At 46.4% G+C, this 21,945-nt stretch overlaps 1 protein-coding gene across 6 annotated transcripts in view; it reads right to left on the bottom strand.

Annotated features, from left to right (window-relative positions):
• The window catches only part of OFD1 (OFD1 centriole and centriolar satellite protein), a 41,675-nt gene that overhangs the window by 11,191 nt on the left and 8,539 nt on the right, over nt 1-21,945 (bottom strand). For 5 of the 6 annotated variants that reach the window (XM_047075905.1, XM_047075906.1, XM_047075908.1 and 2 more), the window contains 12 exons: nt 16,359-16,466; nt 14,278-14,414; nt 13,604-13,777; nt 11,457-11,563; nt 9,559-9,678; nt 7,564-7,637; nt 6,187-6,278; nt 4,890-5,079; nt 3,590-3,720; nt 2,931-3,042; nt 1,787-2,380; nt 1,175-1,298 (listed from right to left, as the gene is read on the bottom strand). In XM_047075905.1, coding sequence (XP_046931861.1) covers nt 1,175-1,298; nt 1,787-2,380; nt 2,931-3,042; nt 3,590-3,720; nt 4,890-5,079; nt 6,187-6,278; nt 7,564-7,637; nt 9,559-9,678; nt 11,457-11,563; nt 13,604-13,777; nt 14,278-14,414; nt 16,359-16,466 — 1,963 coding nt within the window. The remainder of the gene's footprint in view (nt 1-1,174; nt 1,299-1,786; nt 2,381-2,930; nt 3,043-3,589; nt 3,721-4,889; nt 5,080-6,186; nt 6,279-7,563; nt 7,638-9,558; nt 9,679-11,456; nt 11,564-13,603; nt 13,778-14,277; nt 14,415-16,358; nt 16,467-21,945) is intronic. The other variant, XM_047075907.1, reaches the window with a different exon arrangement.

The raw sequence follows: 21,945 nt of genomic DNA, 5'->3' as shown, positions 1-21,945 counted from the left end.
GCATTACTTACAATAGCCAAGATCAGAAGCAACCCGAGTATCTACTGACTGAAGAATGGATAAAGAAACGTGGGTGTGTAAGCATGTATACACGCACCTATACCTAGCGGGATATTAGCCATAATAAAGGATGCGATTTTTGCCATTTGCAACAACGCGCATGGACCTAGAGGGCATGATGCTAAATGAAATAAGTCGGACTGAGAAAGACAAATACCCTATGATTTCACTTCTATGTGGCATCTCAAGAATAAGTGAATAAGAAAGAGTAAGACCTCTAAATACAGAAAACAAACTGACAGTTGGGAGAGGGAGTGGAGGGGTGGGCAGAAGGGTGAAGGTGGGTGGGAGGTAAAGGCTTCCACTTAGGAAACGAGGAAGCCACGGGTATGAAAGGTACAGCACAGGGAATTCGCTCAAGGGGAGTCTAACAATACTGCATAGCAGCTACACTCGTGGGGAGCACAGCATAACGTCCAGAGTCCAATCACTATCCTGTACACCTGAAACGAATCCAACATCGTGAGTCAACTATACTCGGGTCCAAAAAAAAAATTGTAACGTTGTTTATATTTTAAATGCCAAAATATTTTTGAGTGACTAACAATGTGTGAAAATGTTTTCAACTTTTTTTTATATTTTTTAGAGAGACAGAGACACAGAATGAGCAGGGGAGGGGCAGAGAGAGCAGGAGACCCAGAATCCGAAGCAGGCTCCAGGCTCCCAAGCTGTCAGCACAGAGCCCGACACGAGGCTCAAACTCAAACCGTGAGATCATGACCTGAGCCGAAGGCAGACACTTAACCGACTGAGCCCTCCAGGGGACCCAAAAATTGTTTTCAACTGCATTTGTTTTTGCATGTTTTGTACATTGGTTTTATCTTTGTAAACTGAGTCTGCTCTTGCAACTATGAAGATGTTTATTGACCCCATCGTCTCTATTCTACACGCCAAGCTTGGCAAACCAGTAGAAATTACTTACTTGCTAAAAGGAGTTATTTTCTCCAAGCAGGTTATTTAGAGGATTCTCAAAGATCATACGTCATCTTACAATCTGATTACAAACTCTGTACTGCCACGTGGTCTTTCATATCCCCCAAACCCCCCAAAAAGTCCAGCGTGAGACCGGTGAGGCTACCCAGAGTGGGTGTGGCCGAGGGGAAGGCGGGGTTACCTGGCCTGCTCCGGACGGCTGGGCAGCAGGTGGAGGGAAGGGCTGTGCCCGGACTCAGAGGGTGATGGCTGGGGCGTTGTCTCAGGACCAGGACTGCAGCCAGCAGCACCGGATCTGTCCCCACCTAAGGGGCAGAAAGCTTGACCATTACAAATTGCAAGGAGAAGGTAGCAACGTCGTTTCTGAACAGTTCTGTTACCTTCAAAAAGCTAACACTACCCTTGCAAACAGTTGGGTAGGACACATAGATGATCTACCAAACTGATGATTCAAGCACCTAAATACAACTACAGCAGTGACAAACATGCAACTCACCAGAGGTAAAGGGAAAGCCACCGGTCACTCAGCAAGGTCTGCACGCCGAGGAAAATGCTGAAATGGGACACTACCCCACTACCTCCCTCGGCATCCCCGCCCCGTGTGGGAGACGCCACCGTCAGCCAGACAAGGCAGGTTGAGACTGAGGACACGACTGCTGGAGCTCGGGCTCTGCCAGGCTCAGCCCCTGCTCCTTCCTGCCGTCCCGGGCTGCACTCTCACTCGGTTCAGAGGCCCTCTGAGCACCAGAAGCTTCCAAATGCAGAGCACCCCGCAACCCTCTTGGCAGCTCACCTTCCAGATACACTTTAGCAAGGAGGCTCCTTTTGGCCTTGGGCAGGGGAGTGGAGGAGAGGCGTCTGGAGGGCGTGCCCTTGCACGGCCGCGCCTCAGAAGCGGAAGCGCTGCTCCCGTCCTCCTCGGGTGTGCCTGCCAGAGGCTGCTCAGGGACAGCTGCGTCCTCTGTGGAAGTACGTCTTCCAGGGAAACCGGAAGTGGCCTTTTTGGGTGTTCCTGTCGCATGCAGGGGTGGCGGGCTCTTGGCTGAAGACCTTCCCGTGGGGCGTGGATGAACTCTTGGATGGTAAGTTTGGAAAGCTTTCTCCAAACGTTCGGCCTCTTGCTCTAGCTCTTTCACCCTTGCCTTGGTCTTGGCTACAAACTCCAGGTCAGAATCGGGGGAACTACTCCCGGTGCTCGCACTTGGGTCACTTGCGATCCTTGACAGAAGCATGCCTGCCATCAGCCTTTCCAATCCGAAAGCATCTTTCAAGAAATCCCCGTTCAGGTCACCATTGTGAGGTACCACCACGTTGCCACCCATTAATCCACTGATGGGCCGATCGCGCAGAGAATTCTTTGGGTTGCGGTACACCTCGTTCTCTAGGGCTATGGGTTACAAAACGACAGTGTGAGAAAGGATGGGAAAAGGTGGAGGATAGAGTTAAAAGAGATCAAGAGCATTATTTTGCAAAAATCAAAGTATTCAGGACAAACTCGCACATTCAACACTTTCTGAAGCTGCAATCATGATCAACATTTATCAATAGAGTGCATGGACCAGCTATGGCTTCACAGGCCTGCTTTCTTCACGCAGAGGGGGGAGGGGGAGGGAGAAGGGGGGGGGAGATACAGAATCCTAAGCAGGCTCCAGGCTGAGCTGTCGGCACAGAGCCTGACATGGGGCTCAATCCCACAACCGCAAGGTCATGACCTGAGCTGAAGTCGGACGCTTAACTGACTAAGCCACCCGGGTGCCCCAAGACAAGAGTTTTACTTCTAAGGTGACACATTTCTATAGCTTTTCCCTACTGTGAGAATTACAACTTCACTGAATCATCATCATTACGTGTTCACAAGCATCAGAAGCTGCTCACATTCTCTCTCCCACGTGTGCACCCACATACCCACCCACACACAAGTTAAAGAGGTGTCTAACCCGTCTGGGTTTGTGTCAGTTGCAATTTCAAATCGGCCACCTGTCTCGTTAACCTCTTTACGGAATCTTCGTAATCGAGGATCTGGGCCTTCAGCTGTGCAGAACGTTCGATCTGCCAAGATTTAGACGAGGAAAAGAAATCAATGTAAAACCAATCACACAGCATACTTCCAAAGGCACAATTCTCTCATCGGGCTGATTTTCTTTGTCGATTTGGCCAATTCTCAGCAGCCAGACACCCATCACCCCTGGGGTCCAGATGAAACAAGAGAACCCACTAGCAAGTTCCACAGCTCCTTTTTCACTCCTCTCGAACAACAGCTACTCCAGCACAAGAGGCAGACGTCAGAAAGAGCATCGATACTGTTGCATCACGGCGGGGGGAATCAGCTACTTTTACCAGGGAGCCCCAATAGGGATTGGAAAACCGCGTGTTTAGGGGGTTTACTTTCCTCTCGGTTTTATTACTATGGGGAACCTAAGGTCACACAACAGCTTGAGAGTCTTCTCCAAGGACAAAGAACACTGGGGGAGTAATCAGCAGACTGGGGGCTCATTTCTGATGCCACCGGCTGACTGGTGCCGGTGTGGCGCACACCGAGTCCCCAGGCCCACAGAGCGGCCCGCCCAGATGCCTGGGTGAGCCAGGCAGTACTCACTTCACTTTGCAGCTGCTTCTGCAGGTTCTGCCTGTGGATCTCGAACTCCTTATGCTCACACACGATAGCGTTCTCTGCTTTCTTTAGTTCTTTCTGAAAAGCCACCAGCTCTGGAGAAGGCTGAGCCAGGTCTGTGAAGGTAAAAAAAAAGCCTGCTTGTCACCAGCCTCACGTTTTCTCGTTTCACCTAACAAAAGCAGCTCAAGAGGCTTTACGTTGTTCTTCCCTTTGTACATGATAGTAAGGAGACTAAGCGCCATCTTGACTCACCAACTTCCTAACCAAAGAATTACTTTAAAAAAAGCTTATTTAAGTTTATTTTGAGAGAGAGAGAGGCCGAGCACGCGTACGCACGCAAGCACTGAGGGACAGAGACAGGGAGAAAGAAAGAATCCCCAATAGGCTCCGCACTGACAGTGCGGTGCAGGGCCTCCAACTCATGAACTGCAAGATCATGACCTGAGCCGAAATCAAGAGTTAGTCACTTAACCGACTGAGCCACCCAGACACCCCAAGAGAATTTAATGCACATGACTGCATACTTTACAGCTCTCCGGGATTGTACTCCCAGTAAAAGAATTCTTTCAAATCCAGAAATTAACATGAAAGCCCACCAATCTGCCCTAGTACGCACAGAAGGCACAGGAAGAACCTGTCAGAACCTGCCAATGACTGCCCTGACATCCAGTCCGACCTGGGCATCTGTCAGTGGCACTTAGGGTCCAGGCAGAAAGCAGATGGTATCCCCAGTTCGGGTCACCAGAAGATCCTTCAATAAAGGGACTCACATCGGGTAGCCACGAAGGACAGTGTAGTTCCCCAGGCTACCGGGGCCCTGTTGTCAACGCTCCTAGGGCCTGGAGGGTCAGGAGGGGAGGAATTCCCAGACCCGGAGACCGTGAGCAGGTACAGAGCCCTGAGAAGCCAAGGCCTGGTCTCCTGCCTGGCTGAGGCCCAGGGCCCGCCCCGGCCTACCGCACGGGAGGAGACGCGGAAGGGATCACAGCCACCTCGACCTCACTCTTTTCCCTCCCTCCAAGCACAGGAGTGTATCCCCACTGGCCAAACCCAACCAGCATTCAGAGGGAAGGGGAGCTGAGGGCCACCCAGAGAGGCATATTTATACAGTTGGAAACTTGTTAGTGATGCAATTTCGTGGCAGCGAGTGAAAAGAATGTACCTTCAATCCACGAAATTTGAGAAAATCTTCTCAACTGAAGCCTCCCTTACAGGACAGAGCAGTTTCGGAATACCGAGCCAGTGTCAATCACAAAGACACGCCAATCCGGACAAGACTTACGGTTTAGAAGACGCAAGTTCTCACTTCTGGTCTCTTCCAGCTGTTGTTTAAGTAATTTATTTTGCGCCTGAAGCTCCTGTTTCCCTTGTTTCAGTAGCGAATAGTCACTCATTTCTTTCACCTTTTCTCTCAGCAGGTGGTTTTGCTTGCTTATCGCCAAAGACTGGGTTCTGACCGACTCTAACTCAAGCTGGAATCGAAACAGCAACACCTGTGTGTGAACAGTGGGTGGCTACAGTCCCGCCTAAGTCCAGGCTGCCAAGCTGCCTGAGGCTGGGCGCCACGATTTAATGAAGGTCATGTGACCCAAGTCTGTTTCTCTGCAAGGAGACCCGAACCACAGCAGAAGTCCTCTCCTCCAGAGGCAACTAAGGGCCCCCCAAATCAACCCCAGATTGCAGCAAGGCATTTCTTAAGTATCAAAGGGGGAGATCTCACTAACGCGCTGTGGGGTGCTTTCCTCTTAGTAGTACAATACAGCTCAAGTGTGGTTACAGAAGCCTACAGAGTTCTCTAATACACAAGTCCTTACAAACTATGTTCTCTGTCTAAAGTGCTACAAAACAGGCTACAAAAATAGGTTCTGTGCCTAACATTTTATGTACCTCAAGTTCCACCTCTGTCCTTCACATAGCACAGAAGTTTTTATTTTTTTTGAGAGAGGCAGAAAAAGAGAGCGAGAGAGGGAGACACAGAATCCAAAGCAGACTCCAGGCTCCAAGCTGTCAGCACACAGCCAGACGCAGGACTCGAACCCATGAACTGTGAGATCACGACCTGAGCCGAGGTTGGACGCTTTAAACGACTGAGCCACCCAGGTGCCCCGCAAACACACAGCTTAATCCAAGTGAAGTAACAGTGGCATGTGAAAAGCACATCTCATCGGGTTTTAAGCTGGGAGATCCTGACATCCTGACAGGAAGTTTTCCTGCCCTTGATGGGAAGGGAGAAGAGGCTGAGGTAGAAGCTAGTGCATACAAGCCGCGTACGACATGCAAAACTCAGCTCCCCGAACTCCCTCCACAACCACGCATGGTGGGATCATCCCAGAGTTTACACAGGAGGAGTCGGAGGTCATAGAGCTTGCCCCAAGGCACACAAGCAGAAAGGGAGAGACACAGGATTCAGGCAGGGATCTAGGCCCCAAAGGACATCCTCTTGCTGTGCTTCCCCAGGAGACTAAGATGGAAACAAGTCCCAACGCGTCAAGAGGACAACGTAAGATAAATCACGTAGGACTAAAGCTCTAGGTTCATATATTGCCTCATGTCGATTTCAAAACACAAGACTTCATTACCTCGAGCTCTTTGACACGTTTTACAGAATGACCAAATTCTTCCTTTTTCGCATTAATAGCTGTGAGCTCCTCTTGCAAATGTATAGCTTTTTCTGAAAGAAAAGAGCCAACCAATTAACATCATTAAGTTTTCCTAGTGAATACAAGTCGTTTAATAACTTATGGCCACTATGTCACACCTAATGACCATTATTTCATTATCTGAATAGCAGATGTCAAGGTCAAAACAAATCAGCAGCCAAGTAAGAAACAAGCCCCATTACTCAACATGTGACGGCAAGTAACTCTAACGGTCGAATACGCGGCAAGCCTAGTCCTGCTGCACAAAAGTCACCACTTACACCATCGGCTCTGAGCACAGGGCCCGCGCGCCGTCAGGTCAGAACTTCCTTAAAGACAGATTTGTCTGCTGGGATTCTGTATTTATGATTTTGTCATTTTCACTTCATCTAACACGGTCTATAGAGATGGAACATCAAAACCCTGACTTGCCGAACGCGTGACAGCACGGGTACATAGAATTATCAGCCTCCACACGCTAGCCGCGAGCAGATGTACACGGGGTGACCTGACCGGTCAGCATCAAGTGCTTAGCCCTGGTTTACTCCCAAGAGTCCATTTGAAATCGCCACTAGAAGTTTAACTTCTTTTCATCGACAAATTCCCAGAAATATATTAAGATATCAAGTATCCCAAAGACTAAAAAATTATCCAGCTTTCCTACTCTTGGGCTAATGTATTCAAGAATTTAAGGGATTATAGGTCAAGTAGGGGCGCCTGGGTCACTCAGTTGGTTAAGCATCCGACTCTTGGTTTTGGGTCAGATCGTCACCTCACAGTTCCAGGAGTTTGATCCCCGTATCAGGCTCTGCACTGATAGTGTGGAGCCTACTTGGGGTTCCTTTCTCTGTCAAATTAAAAAAAAAAAAAAAACTTACCAAGAAAAGATTCTATGTCACGTGAAAATATCATGAAGCATACGAATACATTAGAAGTAGAAGAAATAAACTAGATCACAGGGACAGAGAAGTTACAATTTTCCGGAAGTAAAAATTGTAGTGTCTCGTGGTTAAGAGTAGTATTTACCCGATGGCAAAAAGTCGCTGCCACTTTCTTGATAGTCACATCTATCAAAATACACTGAAAGAAAGTTGGATAAAATCCTGCTGGTGAATCACTAACCTTTGCGAATATACGAAAGGTTAAACGTGAAGATTCACAAAAATGTATTAAAAAACCAATTTTGTAAGATTAATAAAAACCATGTACTTTTTGCAGTAACACCAGGTGTAAACGATAGGTTTTTTAGAATACAGAACAGGCACTCGCAAGCTAACAGCCTCTGTCACAGTGAACACAGCTCGTCCCCAGAGTCACCTTTATTCTTCCTTTCATCTTCTATCAGCCTGTGAGTTCTAGAGATATAGTTGTCCTGGAGTTCAAGTTGATACCTGCAGGCCAGAAAAACTAAAATGAGCTTGTCACTCTCCTGGATGGACTATCAATACCCGAGCTTATCTATGGGACCGGGGCACCGAAAGTGACCACGTGCAAACCTCAGACTCTCTCAAGAAGAGAGCCAAGGATCTGAATTCCAAACGTGAAAGGTCTGGAGAACTCTGTTGTGATCCTGTAAATTCGGTCCCCAAACTCAATCACACAAAACAAAGGGTCCTGTTGTTGCGAGGTCACCAAGCACAATCATCTCTCCCTTGGTCTCGACTGACACCAAGAAGTCAATTAAGTTAAACTTCTGGTGTGCGTGACAGGCCCTAAATCCCAAACGATAACCAAGTCGGTCACTTGCAATTCACCTGTCCCGTCTCTCTTCCCTCAGAGAGGAACTTTTGCCCTTAGGGGCTGAGCACAGTCCTGATGGCCGACCGCCAACAGCATGAGATCTGAATTAGAAACACCCAAAGGCTCAGATTACGGGGTTTCAGCCACCTCCACCAGCTGTTGCCAACTGACTTTGCGGTTCAGAGGTCAGAGAAAGCAGAGAGGCACTCCCATGATGTCCTCCCAAATTCAACACTGGCTGAAACCATAGGACACCCGAGGCCTCCAAGGACACACCAAGACAAACGATACCCAACAGTTCTCTGTATCCATGGCTATGCTGAATTCACATATACGTGTTTCATTTATTCTGCATTTAATGACTAGAGCTACTTCAGTGTTCACTAGTAGGTTAGAGGAGTGGACATAAAATATGTACCTAAAATCCATTGTTTCAAAAGTCATACAATGAAAATGGTGTTTAAGTTTTATTTTTAATTAGAGAGACAGAGACAGACAGAATCCCTAACAGGCTCCACACTGTCTGCGCAGAGCCCAACGCAGTGCTCAAACTCACCAACCATGAGATCATGAACTGAGCCGAAGTCAGACGCTTAACCGACTGAGCCACCCAGACGCCCCCTACTTATCTTTAACAGCAGTTTTTAAAAACAACCTCCAGGGGAGCCTGGGTGGCTCAGTTGATTGAGCATCTGACTTTGGCTCCGGTCACGGTCTCATGGTTCATGAGTTTGAGCCCCGTGTCAGGCTCTGTGCTGACAGCTCAGAGCCTGGAGCCTGCTTCAGATTCTGGGTCTGTCTCCATCTCTCTCTCTCTCTCTGCCCCTCCCCTGCTCGCCCTCATTCTCTCAAAAGTAAAATAGCCTCCAGAAACCTTTGCAGGTATGATGTAATGGCACAATGACAAATTAAGAGCAAGGCAATAAAAATGAGGTCAATTACTAATAAATACCCTGAGAAGCCGAGTTGAATCCTCTCTTCACTACACATGCATTTACTCACTATTAACTGAGCACTTATTAATTTCAATGTTATGACTTTTTAGCTGTGCAAACTGAGCAAGTCATAAAGTGCCCTAACAACTTAAAACAAACCACAGGCACTCAGGAAGTGTCAGAGAAGCTATGAGGAAGAATGAGAGATGCCTGGGTGGCTCAGTGTGTTGAGTGTCCAACTTTGGCTTAGATTGAAACCACTCCTTGTGGTTCAGGAGTTTGAGCCCTGTGTTGGGCTCTGAGCTGACAGTTCAGAGCCTGGAGCCTGCTTTGGATTCTGGGTCCCCCTCTCTCTGCCGCTCCTCCTGCTTGCACTCTGTCTTGCTCTCTCAAAAACAAATGTTAAAAACAATTTTTTTTTTTTTTTTTGGTCAAATGAGCAGAGCATGCTATTCTCTATCTTTTTAAACCCATCTTAAATGCTCACAGGAAAGGCTGGACTACCAATGACAACACAGATGTTTTTCAACCCTCAATTTTGCCATCAACCATCGGCTCTATCTACTTCATCAGTGAGGCCATGTTTCCAGCAACTTAATTCAGACACAGGATTTCTTTAACAAGGCCAAGCAATTACTTGAGCAGCTCATTCTTGAGCTTCTGGTCATAGGTCTCCTCAATATTCTGGACATTCAGCTCCCGTTTCCTAAGTGCGTTGGTTGCTCTTTTATTTTTTTCTTCTTGTAGCCGCTGAGCCCTACAATTAGCCAAAGAGAAAGAAAGCAGGTAAGAAAACCCCAACAGCGGAAGTAACACGTTTAGAGGGAAAGAGACACCTTGTGTTTTTAGCTCCAGAGTAAAACCTTCACAAGGCTTCCCTGCTGGGAAGTGAACTGAAAGAGCCAGAAGTCCCTCTACTTTACCAACTTTAGCTCATCAGCTAGCAGATGGCACCTGGCTAAGGGGAGTGTCAATGTGTCGTGACCAAAGTGGTTTCTTACTTTTCTACACTTACAGGAGAAAACCCACACTCAAAAAGGGGGTACAGAGGATCAAGGGCCACAATCAACGGAGGGGTCAAAAAAGGATGCTTTTAGTTACAAAGCCACAAAGCCAAGTTTAGTGTACCTTAAGTGTTTGTTTCTTCTAGAATATTATTTCTAACTGTGAGACTTAACTGATTGTCCCGTAACAATTAGAGGTACAAGATTCGTTTTTGGCATTCAATCATCTATTGACTGAAGAGGCCGAAAACAGAAGATGGGTCCATCAGAACCTCCAAATTCGAAGAATGGAGTGCTTTTCGTGGGGAGACCTTCAAACACCTACAAAACCAATTCCAGAGCCAGGAATCAGGTTCACAGGCACTTAGACCAAACCACAGGGATGGGAGGGCTCCCGGCCAAGCATAAAGGCTTGGTGTTAGAGCTCCCTCTGCTGCCCCATCCGTAAAGCAAAGGACGAGTAAATCCATTCACTTCACTTAATGTGCTTACAAGAGAGAAGCAGGGCAAACAGAAGTTCAAGAAGTGGTTACATAATCATGATTACACAATCCAGAATCTGCCCAAACTTTGTCCCTTTTCTTTTCTCTCACATTAGCAAACTGCCACTTGAGAGTTTCCAAACAGGGTAAGGTAGGACGAAATCAAATGAACAGAACCTACGTAAATGAAAAACATTAATAAAGACAAAGACAAACCTCTTAAATAAAATAGGGTTCCTGGAATATTTCGAGTTTCAAGACGCCAAATGGGAAAGAAAGCTTAATTCCACCAACTACAGACTGGGGAGCTTGCTCTTAATCCCAGCTGAGATTTGGAGGAGGATACAGATGTGAGTACTTAGGGAAAGGAACACACACACCAAGAGAAATGGTTTCACCCAGGGGTGCCTGGGTGGCTCAGCGTGTGGCTAAGCGTCCGACTTTGGCTCAGGTCCTAACCATGCGGTTCAGGAGTTCAAGCCCCTGGTCAGGCTCTGTGCTGACAGCCAAGAGCCTGGAGCCTGCTTCAGATTCTGTCTCCCTCTCTCTCTCTGCCCCTCCACAATTGGTACTAAGAAAAAAAAAAAACACACAAAAAAACAAACAAACAACCACCAGTAGTTTCTTCGCCCAGTAAGAGTTGAGTCAGAGCCACCGTCTTCCCCCTCCCCCGACAGCAGCAGTGCAGGAGAGGGCAGCAGGTCCGGGTATCTGGAATTGTTACTTTGCACACATGCAGCTACTGGATGTGAATGACTGGATGTAAGTGAGAAACATGGCATTTGTTCAAGCATTATCAGCTTCTTCAAGTCACGTGTCTGGTCATACTGTAGCCCGATGATGGCATCTCACTCTGCTTTTCATTCTAATGTGTACTAGTTCATAAGTGAAACGCTAGTCTTTCTCTTCATTTGTGCCTTTTAAAGCTAGGTGGGATCCCCTTTACAAGTGAACACTCTATTTGGCAGTTAACATCTGACTATTAAGACGTGTATTTAGTTCTTTTGAATCGTCATTCTGAATATCCCAAACGAACACACGTTACTCACAATTCAAAAGCTTCCATTCTTTGTTTCAGCTCTGCTTCTCTGCCTCTTAGCATGTCTATATCTTTGAGGAGAAGTTGTCTCTGAGCATAAATCTCCTTGGTTTCAATCTGTGTACAGAAGCATTAGTTTTCAGCAAGCAAGCTAAAGAAGATATAACAGATCCGAATATAGTGCTTCCTCGATTCCAGAGAACTACGGATACTTAGGGTTACAATTTCACTTTCAAGAGGTTCCAATTCAGCATACTCTTTTTGCCCATTTAGCCACCCAAACATGCATTCCCTCCTTCAATGACTGTTTGGCTCCATTAGCATATATTCCTAACATCTCTGCTCTGTTTAATCTACCTAACGGACATCCCCCAGACACTTAACATTTCGACAAGTGCGTCAGCAAGAAAAGGACACGAAATGTGCATGTAGCAATAAAACTTCCAGAGAATAGAATGCCCCTGGTTCTGTCGTCTCAAAGTTTCAGTTCATAGGTCATTCTGACTCGGTTAACAAGGTGGATGAACGGGCCACACTTCCATTTGTGTGTTCGCTGAGCAAGGCTTCACGGAGTACCTGGCATGTGTCTAACAGCACACTCAGAACTAGAGAAAGACGAACAGGCAGAGTTCCCATCTTTCCAAAATTCAGTGTAGTCAGGGAAAGCGAAATTACACACTAGGATGTGATGACTTTTATAACTAAAATACTTCAGGACTGTGGCAGGAACAGGACCCTGAGTGAGTCAGTCAGGGAAGTCATTACAAGGAAGGGACACAGAAGCTGGATTTGAAGGCCAAGAGGGTTTCATCGGGGGCACAAGAAGGGCATTGCAGGTAGTGGAATAAAGCCAGGATGCTTGGCATGAGGATGGCCATCTTGTCCAGAGCCTTAAGAGAATCCGCGAACTCAATGAATATTCTGGTCTGGTAACTGATCTGAACTAGCCAGTCACCCGTCTTGAGGATGCAGTTGTTAACGTAAACATCCAATCGTCTCAAAGACAGTGGCTCCAACATTGATTTTTTTCTAAGAGCCCCATCACCAGAAACGGTACACGAAATCATAGGACATGACTGGGTCTTTCTGAGCAGTTGTAATCAAGGGTGGGCGCTGGGAGGGAGCCCTCCAACTTTCGAGGTCTCCACATAGCAGCGGTTCTGGCTGGACACAGCAAACAGTGTCCCGAATCCAGGCTCGTCTAAGACGGCAGCCCCTTGGGAAAGGAACCAGTTTTTCCTCCAAGAGTGGACCCCATCCCTCCTGCCACTCCTCGCCCTTTCCACTTCCTGTCCAGTCACTTTCCAGGAGAAATCGAATGGCCACCTTTCACAATCCTAGACTCCGCAATTCCAGGGACCCTCAACCCCTGTGACCCAAGGGCAGCATACTGCATTTTGTTTCTAGTCTTCACGCGACATCTCAACCCGCAGCCCTGTCCTATGGGCCCACGCTTACTCTTCCATCCATCAGTGTCCCGACATCTTGTCCTGGATGCCTCCAAGAACACCACACAGCCCTGTTTCCCCCCACCAACCCCCTGGGGTAGTAGCCGCCCACCATCCCCTCCGGCCCCTTTCACCACCCCCACCGAACCCCAATGTCCTCAAGAGGCTGCCCTTCTCAAGCCAAGTAAACTCAGCTCCGTCAGGTCCACTGCCCAAGCGCCTCGATCTTCCCGCCCTCGCTAACCTGACTGTACCACACCAACTGCCTACAAGCACCTGGTTCGATCCACTTCGGCTGCGGGATGCCCGTGTCACGGCCAGGGCCTCCACACAGCTCCGCCAGTCCGGCCTGCTTCGGAGGGCTGTTCGGCCCCCACCCCCACGCAGCCATTCCACACCGATCCTCTCCTTGAGGCTGCCCCCCGACCCTCCCATCTGCCCGAGAGGAGGGAGCGTATTCAGCGGGGAGTTTTGCCTGCTCCCAACATGGAAGCTAGCACCCGCAGTCCCTTCCTCCCAGCGCTGTAGGGGGAGGAAGTCTCCATAACCTTTTCAAGGCCAGTCCTACCACTTGTGCTCTTGACCTCCATCCCTCATACACCTGTAGGGCTTGATCTTGGCTAACCGTCACAACCCACTCTAGGGCCTGAAGCCCATCTACAAACAGCCACAGGAAATAGACACCTGGCAAAGAATTGTAAAATCTTACCTCTTGGTGCTTCTGAATTCTCTCAAAAGCCAACTTCTCCCGAGAAATAAGGGCATCAGATTTTGCTCGACAAGCTCTCTCCAATTCGTTCCGGAACTCAGCCAATTCCCTCTCAGACTTTCTTTTCTCTTCCATCTTAACTTTTGCTACTTCAGTATCTTTAAAATACTTTAACTGCCAATCGATCACCAATTATTGTAAATACCAAAACTATACTAAGAAAATAACTTCTCTCTTCAGGGTTAGGTTTAACACTAATGCTCTAATATACTTAGTTTAACTTATTTTTACTTTCATCTCATTCATTATACGTGTAGGATTCACTCAAAAGGCATAAAAAATGACATCAGTTGGAAAGAAAAATCATGCGTAACAGTGTATCACATTTGTTAATAAAAATTCTCTATTCCCCCCCCCCCCCATACCCAAGATGAAGACATCAAAGGACACCTGGGTGGCTCAGTTGGTGACACGTCTGACTTCCTGATTTCGGCTCAGTTCATGATCTCATGGTTCTTGAGCTCGAGCCCTGAGTCAGGTTCTATGCTGACAGCATGGAGCCTGCTAAGGATTCTCTCTCACCTTCTCTCAGCCCCTCCCCTGCTTACATTTGCTCTTAAATTTTTTTTTTTTAAAGACATTCAAGACAAGCACAGCAACAAGATACAGCTCACCTTTTGACACATTTCTGCCCGAAGCTGCTGTTCTATTTCTCTTTTATATTCATTTAACTTTACTTCTAAGGATTCTAACTTTGGACGCTGAGGGTAAGCACCTGCAAACTGATCATCAATAAGCTGAAGCTTCTCCACTGTTAAAACAACAACATAGGAAATTAGCATAGGGAACTGCCGTCAGTTGAGCAAGAGGCTGGAGCTCTGTTCAAAAGCCCAGAGTATACTTAGGGGCAACGGGAAGGATGTCTGCAATTTACTTTGAAACCCCACAAAATTAAGATGGATTAATGGATGGGTCGGATAAGCGATCAGGCAAGGAGGATACAAATTTACCGGGTAAGTCTAGGTATACAAGTGTTCACTGTACAACCGTTTCCACCATTCCTTACATCGGAAATTCTCACCATCCAATGTGAGGGGGAAAGAAAGCCAAAAGTGCAACCTAAGTCAAAAAACACTGGCATCTCTTCCCAGTCCCTAAGTGCCAAGGCAGAGAGTGCTTTTATTGGACTGTGGTTAAAGTCGACTGACACGTTCAAAACACGGACCTTAAAATAAATCAAAGATTACGTATTTTGACTCCTCTGCTTTGCAGAGGAGGAAGGAGATGCCCGTGCAGTTTAAGTGAGTCCCATAGGGCTAAGCAACTGTGTAAGGGCAGCACTGGGGCTGCAAGCTCGTCTGTTGCTGGGCTGTCGTTCTAGTGCTCTCTCCAGTAGACCCACAGCCCCCACAACAGCTGCAGGCCAGCGTCAACCGACCACAAACCCAGACTTGCAGGATGAGCTCGATCGTGGAGAACACCACCCGCCAAAAAGGATGCACCAGACAAGGCGGCTGACACAAGTAGTTTGAAGAGATTGGCAGCGTCCATCTTTTTAGAGAACTTTCAACAGGTTTTCCATTTACTTTTCTGGGTTTTCCAAATGCTTTACAATTGTGTCGTCCAATACAGGGCTCTCTAGCCACACGTGGCCACGGAGTACATGAAGTGGGACAAGTTCAAATTGAGAGGTGCTTTAAGTGTAAAGGACACACCAGGTTTCAAGGATGGAGTATGGAAATTTTATATAGAATAATCTCATTAACGTTTTCTGGATCAATTACATGTTGGAATCTTTTGGACATACCGGGTTAAATAAATTATATTAAAATAAATTCACCTGTTCCCCCCCATGGCTACTAGAAAATTAACAGTTACACATGTGGCTATTATTGGACAGTACTTCTCTAGAATAAGCATGTACCATGCTCCCAATGGAATAAAACCTAGGCCAAAATGAAGGCCTCATCATATAGCTTATGTTTTACTAGTAACAGACTTCTCTTTTTACTGGTTAGAAGTATTATTCTCCTTAAGACTCAGGAGGTGCCAAGAAACTGATTAATCATGTAATTTTAGAAAAATTTGGACTCTAGGGGTGCCTGGGTGGCTCAGTTGGTTAAGCGTCCAACTTCGGCTCAGGTCATGATCTCCCGGTTTAGGAGTTTGATCCCCGCGTCATCATGCTCTGTGCAGATAGCTCCAAGCCTGGGGCCTGCTTCAGATTCTGTGTCTCCCTTCCTCTGCCTATCTCCTGCTCATGCTCCCTCCCCCTCTCTCTCAAAAATAAGTTTTTAAAAATTAAAAAAAGAAAAAAAAATTCAGATTCTACTATCCGTTCTGACCCAGAAGGAACGTTTCCAAGTTGTGCTTCCTCTGGGGACCCCGATTTCCTCAGCTCTAAACCAAAGTGATATGCCACTGACTTCTCTAGTTTTCTCCACAAGGCACGCAGTCAAGGATTTCCTTAGTGGCCATAAATTCAAGTTAGAGGAAACCTAGAGAAGAACCTCCCAGTTAATGAGAGGTTGAACCCAACACACAGAGAAGCACGTGGGCCTTCAGAGAGGGGAGGGTGGCGCGGGCGAGCAGTCCTGGCCGCCTCCCGCGAGGCTTCCAGAGAAAGCAGGCACCTGTGCCCCCTGCGGCTTGCACCCCTCCCAGTCAAGGAACAGACCCATAGTACAGCACATCAGGTCCTTTCCTTCACTTGAGGAGAAAACAAACATTAAAATTCTGAAGGAGAGCCAGTTACCAAGTGAGTCTTGGCCAGGCAATGTGGAACTTGTCTGAGTTCCCACATCACAGCTCGCTCTGGACTGATGATACTCTGCCACTTCTTTTAAAAACTCCATGAGAAAACCTACAAGACACAAAGCGCATAATACAGTTTCGGCGTGTAACTTTTTCCATTCAACCATTGCATCAACCCTGTTTCTAAGATCTTGGCTTTTAAACATTATCCTTTCTTACATTCTAGATCTTCTAAGAATAATTTCTAAGGAAAGGCCTTTGCAAACATGACACACAACCTAGAAGCAATAACGAGCAGTATCAATCTCACAACATAAGAATTAGAAACCTAGATGGCACGAAATCAAGTCAAAAGACAAGTGATACACTGCAACAAAGTACTCGCAAGGATGTGGAGACAGGAGTAATTTTCATAATATCAAAGAGCTGTTACAAGTCAAAACAATGGATAAATTAGACAAGACATGGGCCAAGTTTATACAAGAAAAGTCAGATAAACAGGATATAAACCAACAAACATTGCACTGCTGGTGGGAATGCACACTGGTGCAGCTGCTCTGGAGGACAGTGTGGAGGTTCCTCAAGAAACTAAAAATTAAACTACCCCATGACCCAGCAATTCCAATACTAGGTATTTATCCAAAGGACACAAAAATGCTGATTCATAGGGGCACACGCACCCCGATGTTTACAGCAGCACTATCACCAACAGCCCAATTATGTAAAGAGCCCAAAGGTCCATCAACTGACAAAGAAGGTGGGGTATGTGTGTGTGTGTAGTATTACACACAATGGAATATTACTTGGTGATCAAACAAGAATCAAATATTTCCGTTTCCAACAACGTGAATGAAACTAGAGTGTATTATGGAAAGAGCCTAAATGTCCATCCACTGATGAATGGACAAAGAGGTTGTGGTTTGTATGTACAATAGAATACTACTTGGAAATGACAAAGAATGAAATCTGGCCTTTTGTAGCAACGTGGATGGAACTGGAGTGTTATGCTATGTGAAATAAGTCATACAGAGAAAGACAGAGACTGTATGTTTTCACTCTCATGTGGATCCTGAGAAACTTGACAGAAGACCATGGGGGAGGGGAAGGAAAAAAAAAAAGTTAGGGAGGGAGCCAAATCATAAGAGACTGAGAAACTGAGAATAAAGTGAGGGGTGGGAGGGAGGGGAAAGTGGGTGATGGGCATTGAGGAGGGCACCTGTTGGGATGAGCACTGGGTGTTGTATGGAAACCAATTTGACAATAAATTTCATATCAAAAAAATAAAAAAACTAGAGTGTATTATGCTAAGCAAAATAATCAGTCAGAGAAAGACCAATACATTATCTCACACACATGGAATTTAAGAAACAACACATGAACAAAGGGGAAGGGAAGGAGAAAGAAAATAAAAACACAAGGAGGCAAACCATCAGAGTGTTGGTTTTTTTTTTTTTTTTTTAAGTTTCTTTGGAGAGACCAAGTGCAAGTGGTGGCACAGAGACAGTGAGAGAGAACTTCCAGCAGGCCCCACACTGTCAGTGCAGACCCAGATGCAGGGCTCGAACTCACAAACCTAAGATTATGACTGGAGCTAAAACTAAGAGTCAGATGCTTAACCAACTGAGAGCCACCCAGGTGCCCCAAGATTTTTTTTTTTAATGTCTGTTTTTGAGAAAGAGAAACATGGCACAAGTGAGGTGAGGGGCAAAGAGAGGAAGTCAGAATCCCAAACAGGTTCTGCGCCATCAGCACAGAGCCCAATGCGGGGCTTGATCTCAGGACAGTGAGATCCTGACCTCAGCTAAAACCCAGAGTTGGACACTTAACCGAATGAGCCACCTAAGCACCCCACCATAAGAGATTCTTCAAGACAGAACAGAGGGTGGCTGGAGGGGAGGTGGGTGGGGAGATGGGCTAAATGAGCGATGGGCATGAAGGAGGACACTTGTTGGGATGAGCACTAGGTGTTGCATGTAAGTGATGCATCACTGGGTTCTACTCCTGAAATCAGTATTACACTCTCAGTTAATGAACTTCAATTCAAATAAAGTTAAAAAAAATAATAAAGGTCATAGATAAAAAACAGCTAACCTCATAATGTATGTAAACAACTGAGCGCTTCTAAGATCAGGAAAAACAAGGATGTCCTCTCTCACCACTTTGATTCAACATAGTACTCAAAGTCCTTGCCACAGCCATTGGACAAAAAAACATCCAAATTGGTAAGAAGTAAAACTGTCATTATTTGCAGATGTCATGATAGTATACACAGAAAACTTCAAAGACTCCACCAAAAGACACTAGCACCGATAAATGAATTCAGTGATGTCACAGGATACCAAGTTAATATACAGAAATCTGTTGCACCTCTATACAGTAATAATCAAGTGGCAAAAAAAAATGCCATTTACCACTGCACCAAAAAAAAAAATCATACACACACACACACTCCTGTAAGTAAACCAAACCAAGGAGCTGAAAGACCTACACTATGAAAACCCTAAAACACGGATGAAAGAATCGAAGATGACACCAACAGAAAATATTCTGTGCTCAGGGACTCAGAGAACCAGTGTTGTTAACATGTCAATGTTACCCAAAGCAATTTACAGACGCCATGCAATCTCGGTCAAAATACCAACAGCATTTTTCACAGAACTAGACTACCACTAAAATTCGTATGGAACCAGGAAAGACTCCTGAAGAGCCAAAACAACCTTGAGGTAAAAGAACAAAGCTGGAGATATCACAATTCCTGATTGCAAGATGTACCCCAAAGCTGTCGTAATCAAAACAGTAACGCAGTGGCACAAGAGGCACGTAGATGAACAGAGAGCCCAGAAATAAACCCACGCATGTATGGTCAATTAATCTACAACAAAGGAGGCAAGAGTATACACCAGGGGGATAAAGCAGTCTCTTCAGCAAATGGTGTTGGGGAAACTGGATGGCTACATGCAAAACAATAAAAGTGGACCACTTTTCTTACACCACACATAAAAATAAGCTCAAAATGAATTAAAGTCCTAAATGTGAGAGCTGAAATCACAAAATTCCTAGAAAACATAGGCAGTAAGATCTTTGACATCAACTGTAGATATGTGTTTTTCTAGATAGTTCTTGCTTCCTTCGCCTGAAGAGACCTATCGGGACTATAAAATAGCGAGCTTTGGCACAGCAAAGAAAACCATCAACAAAACCAAAAGCAACCTACTGAATGGCAGAAGATATTTGTAAATGATCTATCCAGTAAGGAGTTAATATCCAAGATATATAAAGGACTTCTACAATCCAACACAAAAACCAATCAACAAACGAGTCAAGGACCTGAATACACACTTTTCCAAAGATATTCAGATGGCCAACAGACTCACGAAAAAAAGGCTCAACATCACTCACCATTAGGGAAATGCAAATCAAAACCACAGTGAGAGATCACCTCACACCTATCAGAACAGCTAAAACCAAAAAACACAAGAAACTAATGCTGGTGAGGATGTGGAGAAAAAGGAGTCCTCTTGCACTGCTGGTGGGAATGCAAACTGGTGCAGCCACTGTGGAAAACAGTATGGAGGTTCCTCAAAAAGTTAAAAATAGGAGTGCCTGGGTGGCTCAGTTAAAGAACGTCTGACTCCATCTCAGCTCAGGTCATGATCTCATAGTTGTGAGATCGAGCCTCCTGTTGGGCTCCACACTGGGTGTGGAGCCTACTTGGGATTCTCTCTCCCCCTGTTCCTCCCCTGCTCACATGCATGTGCTCTACCCAAAGAAAAAAAAAAAAGTTAAAAATAGAATTACCATATGTTCCAGTAATTCCACTACTGGGTATTTGTGCAAAGAAAACGAACACTAACTTGAAATGACATATGCATCCCTAGGTTTACAGCAGCATTGTTTACAATGGATAGATGTGGTATGTAAGTGTGTGCGCACACACGGGGACACGGGGACACACGGACGGACACGGACACACACACAGTGGAATTATCACTCAGCCATAAGAACAAAACTGGGGTGCCTGGGTGGCTCCGTCGGTTAAGCGTCCAACTTTGGCTTAGGTAATGATGGGTCTGTAGCCTCACGTCAGGCTCTGTGCTGACAGCTCGGGGCCTGGAGCCTGCTTCAGATTCTGTGTGTCCCTCTCTCTCTGCCCCTCCCCCGCTCACGCTCAGTGTGTCTGTCGCTCTCGAAAATACACATTAAATGAAAAATTAGGAGCTTTAGGATCTTCCAACAGTCGAAAGGACTCAGCTTCTGCATGAACAAAGGTAAAGGCCTCCCACCTCCCTTTTCCCCAAGATTCCCAAGTCTGGTTTTCACTTCCTCTCATTAGACATACACTTGCAATTCGTCTCTGGCTCATCCGCTCATCCTCTCTTGCCCGTTTCTTTTCCCCCCAGTCAGCCCGTTGTCTCCTCACACCTTCCTGCTACTCTTATGCTCAGGCATGCCTGCTCTGCCTCTGGAGACACGGTAGACATGCCGCAGGAACGTTCTCGGAGATGCTGCAGTAGGGTCATCTTTCCAGAGGTGCTCCTCCCCCTCGCTCACGGTAACGGTCATCACCGTTTCCCAGGTCTGCAGGGCTTCTCATGGGTCCTAACTGGTTCCACTTCCCCTCTCCCCTCCCTGTATGCATACCCCTCTGAGAAGGATTGCTCTGGTCTCCCATTTATTCAACTGTTCTAGCTTTGGCCCTTAGGAGCTCCTTCACAGTGCCTTTTTCCCCCCCCCTTATTAAGCATTTCCCTATGTCTAGCATTAGACAACACTCCGGGCTCCTCTTGTGCCTTCTCTGCCCCAGTCCTAGAATCAGTCATCGCTCCGGGGAGCCCTGGTTCCTATGATGGAATGGTCTTCGAAACCCAATCTTAGTGTTCCAAACCGGGCACCAGGTGTGCACACAGTTACTAGGGTGTCCTTGCTTCTAGGCCCTCTCAGCCTGCACAAGGAAAGTGGAGTGTTTTACGGACCCATGCAGATACATTGATCTATAGAGATCCTCTGCAGATGTATGAAGCTAAACCTGAGCTCACAGTGAGGGGTCTAACAAACCCACTATCGCACACATCATTCTAGCCTCCTCCCCTTACCCAACTGTAAAATCACACTCTAACAGGGAGAAACTTGGCTCTCGCCCTCTACTATCCATTGCGTTAGTTGTCCAAATCCAGCATCCATGTACAATGGTTTCAGAGCAGTTAACCAGTACCCCCAGGAGCCAGCTATCACTCCACATCCAGGGCCTATATACAGTTTCATTTGCCTTTAGTCATAAAATCTTCATTTCCAATGTTGATGAGCTCAGCATCGTTTCTTCTCCTGGGGGGGGGCAGGGGGACGGGGGTTAGGACAGACCATTTTGTCACTGTCTGCAATCCATCCTGGGGCACCTGACCTCCTAAAATTGCATACATTAAGCTTCACCCTTTGTGCTAGGAGGTTCTACAGGCTCTGACCACTATAGTGCTATATAGATCCTACCACGGTCATAGGAAACACACTCGCTTAAGAAATTCCCTGTGCTTCACCTATTCAACCTTCCACACCCCCATTCCGCCAAATTCCTGGCAACCACCGATCCACTC

The sequence above is a fragment of the Lynx rufus genome, unplaced genomic scaffold, assembly GCF_022079265.1.
Source record: "Lynx rufus isolate CCGP_SWC_20201006 ecotype Redwood Valley unplaced genomic scaffold, mLynRuf1.p SCAF_14, whole genome shotgun sequence".
NCBI lineage: Eukaryota > Metazoa > Chordata > Mammalia > Carnivora > Felidae > Lynx > Lynx rufus.
Note: the sequence above shows the minus strand (reverse complement) of the source record. Positions and strands in the feature narration are given on the sequence as shown.